We start from the raw sequence: 6250 nt of genomic DNA on the forward strand, positions 1-6250 counted from the left end.
CCCCCCCCCGCGCCTAGCCCAGTCAGCGTCATTCCTTCTCCGTACAAACCCCTCTCTCTCGTTACCGCAACAGTACACCATAAAACAGCTACTGTACCCACATGCAAGTACCGAACCCTTCTCATGCAACATAACCCCTGCTGTTGTCAGGAAATCGCCACCGAGTCTACAAACACGCCGCGGCCCTGCCGCTGCACCGCTGCGTTGTAGCATTTCATTGGCGACCGGCACCGCCCTGGTAACACCCTTGAACGCCTCGTCAATCACCAGCATTCGCATCACACGCACCGCCCAGTCCCTCCCCGTCGTACCCCCAGCTTCCAGCTTGTGCGATCCCCGATGCACCCCCTTTTTAGCACACAGCAAGGACAGGTGGCCCACCTAAAGTTGCCGTGTTTCTGCTCTTGCTGAAAACTACCTGCAACACGCCAAGGGTCCGCGTCGCAAATCCAGCCTCACAGTAACAGAAATAGTACACCCACTTTCTCACAAACACATCATCGAAGCCCGCCGCCGCCACGTCCCCGTTCTTTTCGCTGGCCAAAAAGCGTCGCCGCCACTCCTTCAGCGTCGTCGCATAGTGCGGCCCGATGTTCTCCACGCCCTCCACGCACAGTTTGCTATTCTTCGCCATGGCTGTGACCAAGGCCTCGAAACTCGGGCAAATGCCCCCTGGAAAAATGTACTTTTGAATGAAATCCGTCGTCGTCCGATACTCTTCGTACCGCTCCTCGGGCGTCGTGATGGCCTGCATTACAAGCAAGCCCTGGGGCGCAAGCAAGTTTTGTATCGCTGCGAAAAACGTTCCCAAGAACTCGTGACCGACGGCCTCTATCATTTCAACCGACACAATGCGATCAAAGTGGATGCCGCGCGCGGCCACCACGCGATAATCGACAAGCTCAAATGTGATACGGTCGGCCACACCTGCGGCGTGTGCGCGTTTATTCGCGAGGGCCAACTGTTCACGTGATAAGGTGATGCCTGTGACACGACAACCTGTGCGCTGGACAGCGCGGATGGCAAGTTCACCCCAGCCGCAGCCAATGTCGAGAACGTGAGAATCGGATGTGATGCAAGCCTTGTCGATGACCTTGTCAATCTTTGCGTGCTGCGCAGTGTCGAGGGTGACGGACGCAGCCGGGGCACGCGGGTCGAAAAAAGCACAAGAGTAGGTCCAGGTATGTCCCAAGAAGGTGGCGAAGAGCTGGTTGGACAGGTCGTAATGGGCCTCGATATTCCGCTGGGAGCCGGACAAAGTGTTTCGCTTAAGGGTGTGGAGGAAGGTGTTGAGGCTTGCTCCCATGCGCGAGGGGAGCAGGCTGGAGGCGGAGAGTTTGGCATTGTCTCGGTTGAGAATGAGGACGCGAAAGACGTCAGTGAGGGCGTCGGAGTTGTCAACGGCAAAGTACTTGAGCATGAAAGCCTCCGCGAAGCCGATGTCGGCAGCGGCGGCGACTCGCGAGTAGAAACATGGGGGGTCGTGCACGACTACACGAGCGACGGGTCGCGCGGCGGCGGCGGCTTCGGTGGCGGACTGCCCAAAGAGGATTTCGGTGTGGTCCGGGTGGACAAAGGTGAGAGAGCCTTTGGATATACCGCGTGCGAGGAAATCTTGGACACAAAACTGGTTGAACTTGGCGACGTATCGCGAGGTGGTGGAGTAGAGCGATGCAATGAGGCCGAGCGGTTGCGGTTCGGGAGAACCTCCCATGGGTTTGATGTTTCGGGTAGAGGGGGAATTGGGGAGACCGGTTGGTGAAGGTGAAAGGGCGCACTGCAACAAGTAGCAAACCGTGTGAACGGGAATGTGAAGCTTAAAGGATGCAAACGAAAGCAATGAGCTCCTGCGGTGAGCGAGAGTCGAAACACACGAAGCGAAAGGAGCACCCCAATATGGCAGCCAGCTGTCGAGTGTGAGCCGGCGGTCTAGAAAGAGGGATCACACGCAACGAGTGTGGATGCGGACAATGACATCCCACCGAGCATGCACAGCGCAGTTCCCATCCACGTCTACTGCGCAATGGCGCCAGATGATGCTCGGAGGGAAGGTCTCGGTTACTTGCGACCCAGCGCGCCTTCCTGATACTGTACAGTAGCCCGCGCGCTACCCGCCACCATCAACGCTCCGCAGGAAACAGCCAGTGCACCCGCGGCAACCGCATCCGCGAGCTTGCGTGGCGAGCGATCGCCCTTTCAACAGACACGCGCACTGCCGATGGCCGCGGCACGTTATGATTTGCAGCATGCCTTACGGCCACGCCTTACTTCAGTGCCCACCCATCGCTGGCAATGGGCGCATCATCATATCTCTCCCATCGTCCTCTGCGCTGCGGTCCACGCGGCCCCGCCGGAGAGCAGAGCGCCTTGGCTTTGTGAATTGATGGCGTCAACCTTACATTCACACAGGACGCTTCGGCTTGCAACAATCTTATTTGCTGGGGGAGAAACTGGCACAGTACAGTAGGCCAGGCCAATTTGATGTCTGAGAATCTACAGCTCCATCTTTGCGATAGCATACATGTCCCGTGCTGTATGACTGGACGTACAGTATCCTTGCGATGCGGTACCCACACATGCCATCACTTGCAATGCATGGAATGTGCAGGTCGATGTAGAAAGGTGCGAAGAATAACCGTGCGGTCGGTTTTAGATTTTGGAGAGCATCACAATTCATCATGATTTCGTGTCCACTTAAGTAGAATGACTAGTGCTGTACACAGCAGTTCACCCGAGATGTGATCTCTTTCTTGTATGCCCGGAGGTGGCAGAAGAACAACAACCAAGGTAACATTCTGCTGCATAAGTGTCTATCCGACCCAGGCTTGCCCTTTTCTTTGCCAGAGTATATTGGATAAATTGAACACTTAAAACGCTATCTTGGACACTGTTGCCTTGACGTACAGCACTTGTTTTCGGCAATATAACATCTTGCAGAACACTGAGATAGAAGCTTGCATACGCAGAAAGATTAAAAATAGAGAATTTTTGTTACGTACCACTTTCTTCACCTCACTCCCGAACGACTTTCGAGGTACACAGTGTCTGGGGCTTCGCAAGTCGTAGAGTAGTGCCCAACTTGACCACAAGCAGAGCAACGCGACTTTCGTTGAAGCGCTGCGACCCCCTGTTTCCGCGGTTTCTTCGGCCGACCTGCCTGCCTCGGAACTCTCCACGCGCTCATCTGTCTGGCAATAGGCAGAATCTGCAAATCCACGTTAATGTCTACGTGAGAGACAAGGGCAGCAGCAGCAACATACTGGCTTTGGAGTGTTGCATGATGAAAAACAGTCGATGCCCACTTTGTGTCCAGATGATTCCAGTGTGCAGCCTCCGGGACGTTCGCATGGCGCTCGCGCAGATTATCAAACACTAGCACACGGCTGGGGGCTTGCGCTTACGTTTCCCCTTTATAGCGTCGCAGGAGTGAGTAAGATTGAGTTTTCCCGCTTTCCACAAGCCGTTGTTTGCCGTGCGGTCTGGTTGGGCGTTGAAAGTGTATGAGCACTCCTAGGATGGGCACTGTATACGCAGGCGCCCAGAGTCTGACTTTTTACCTCGTGAGATCGGCCCAAGGTGGCGCACAGGGCTAAGGATGCCATCAAGCTGCTGTGCTTGTCAGGGAACGTGCTCCCTTTGATCAAACTCATTCCGACGACGCCCTCTTCACCTCTTCATCACTCCAGCGCTCCTAAGAAAAGGGGCTCATAAAAATGTGGTACGTAACAAAAATTCCAAAATACGAGTGGTACGTAACAAAAATTCTCTTAAAATATGATGCAGATGGAATACCTAGTTGCCTTTTTAAACAGGCATTCTTCGTTTCGAAGTTATTTTACAGGCGGTTTTAAGATGATTTAAAAAAGCGTCTTTTCCAGGCAAATCTAAACGCGACCAGGAAGAACATGCAGTTCTCACAAAGTTCTCTCTGGCACCAAGGCAGGAGTCAAGTGCGTTGGCGGGGATATCGTTTTCCTTCTTGTCAAGAAAGCGCATGTCAAGAAAAAAAATGTCTAAAAGTGACCTCATATGAGAGCAACGGTCCGATAGACACTAGATCCCGTCCAGTACGGTGCGTATACTGTCCTGGATGGGAGCGCTCGGTAGTGCAAGTGGACCTAGTGTCTAGGTGACAAATGGCCTCATATGAGGCCATTTGACCTCATATGAGGTCACTTTTCAACTTAATTTTTCTCGACTTGTGCGAGCTGAACAAAAAGGAAAAAGATACTCTCGCCACCGCAGTTGACTTCTGCGCTTTGGAAGGGTGGAGCTTGGTGAGATCTGCACGTCCTTTCCAGGCTTTTTGAGAATACCTAAAGAAGAAGCTTTTTTAAAGAACATCAAAACGTTTTTTGTTGATATCTTCGAAACCAAAACGCCTGTTTAAAATATCATCCGATCGTTGAAACTATATTAGATTCTTAGTATTTCTGTGTATTCATAACTGCTATCCCGATGTTTTGCAGGAAGCTATTACCGAGGGAATATTGGTTAAAGAAATGGTGTCTAAACTGATTTTATAAAATTTCGATTTAATGTATACATTTTTGCAAAAAAAAAACCGGCCTCATATGAGGCCAAGCCTGACCTCATATGAGGCAAATTGCCGGTCGTCTAGACACTAGTCACCTAGACATCTATTAATAAATGAAGCCATGTGTTGTCTCGTGATGCAGTTGAACCCCATGACGACCCGACACACATGAAGACTGCAATTTGTGTTGCCTGTTCTTTGGGAGCCGAAGTTGCATGCCCGACAGCGCAGACATCCTGTGCGGTCGCACTCACCCGTTGGGAGATGCCAGGGTCGTGATGTCCTACCAGACTGACACTGTAAATGAGGAATGAGTGCCCACAACACAGTCTGGTGACCAGACACCTCGATACTGGACACGTGCACTCAACATCGGGTTCGGCGGCAAACTGTACCACAGTACACGTATTACACTGCTTGGCACGAGTATCTGCCCAGCTATCCCCGCGCTTCGGTTGCACAAAAGTGCTCTCATTGTACAAAAAGTACCAGTATATAAACGTGTGGATCCGAGCTACACGTATTAGTCGTCTACATCCTTTGTGACCAACGGAAATGGCAAACACGCCATACACGCCATACAGGAACCGTATCTTTTCAAATCTTCACGCATACTCGCTCATACGAGTCCCCATCACATATCTCTATCGACACACAGCCCAGAGCCTCAACCTTTCTACTATTCAGTCTCCGACAACCCTACACAATCCTGTTTGTGTGAGCCTGATCACCGAACCGTACTTCAGATCCGCAACTTGCAAACCGTCCTTCTTAAAAGCTGGAAAGAGAACTCGACAAGAGCTTCGACTTACAACCGCATCGTGCCAGCGATCGCGAGTTTTAAAGTATTCCACTGAAGCAATTGAATCGTTGATGAAAATAGCAAGCTCAGCAGCTATGAGTTCGTTGGCTTTCCCATTTCATGCCCCTAAAAAGATAATGCCCTGCTCGCTTTTCCAACTTCACAAGACATGACATGAAGAAAGCAAAAACATCCTGGAATTTATTTTGCGTCCCACGTACCAATCACAAATCTGATCTCCATATACCGTAGAATACCATATCATGCGAATGGGCATTGGCAATTACTGCCTCTACAATATAGTTGCTCGAACAAGTATGGTGCATATGGTCGATTACGCAGATGGAGGGGGCGGGGGGGGGGGTTGGATCCAGCGCAGACGGAAGATTGCGTGACATCACGCACCACGTACAATGGCCATGCTGGCGAGGGACGCACCTATCACGAGGTGGTAGGACCCAAAACTGTCAGAAAGGGGTCTTCTTTTCCGGAAAAGCGCATCAAAATTGTGTTGAAACGCTGAAAGACAGGGACGCTGCACTTTTTGGCCCAGGTGCGATGGGGTCATCTTGGGATATCATCTCTTAACTGTACCCAAAGTACGACTGAAAATGGTCGAAAACCTCTCTGAAAAGAAACGCTTGCGACGTTCCATTCGATCCCTTTCACGCACCGCCCGCCTCCCTCTCTCTCGCCTCAACATTTAGATTCCTCGAAAATTTTTCCATGCCACTCGCCCCCCAGGCCCCTTGCCTCATCATTCATCGTTGTGTGTTATCTGCGCCCCACTTGGAAGGACACCTGGTCTTTCCCCACACCTCTCACTGTTCACTTTTCCGCCCCTGCTTTAAAGACAACCTGTTTCCCAACCAATTTCCCAACCAATTTGCTTTTTTCACCCTCTCATCACT

At 51.5% G+C, this 6250-nt stretch overlaps 1 protein-coding gene across 1 annotated transcript; it reads right to left on the reverse strand.

The window, feature by feature from the left end:
* Nucleotides 1-352: 352 nt before the first annotated feature.
* Nucleotides 353-1714, reverse strand: CHC_T00006042001 (hypothetical protein). Its single transcript, XM_005717811.1, has one exon. It carries the CDS (start codon nucleotides 1712-1714, stop codon nucleotides 353-355), a length of 1362 nt encoding a protein of 453 aa, XP_005717868.1.
* Nucleotides 1715-6250: the final 4536 nt, after the last annotated feature.

Source organism: Chondrus crispus, genomic scaffold (assembly GCF_000350225.1).
Source record: "Chondrus crispus Stackhouse genomic scaffold, scaffold_339, whole genome shotgun sequence".
Taxonomy (NCBI): Eukaryota; Rhodophyta; class Florideophyceae; order Gigartinales; family Gigartinaceae; genus Chondrus; species Chondrus crispus.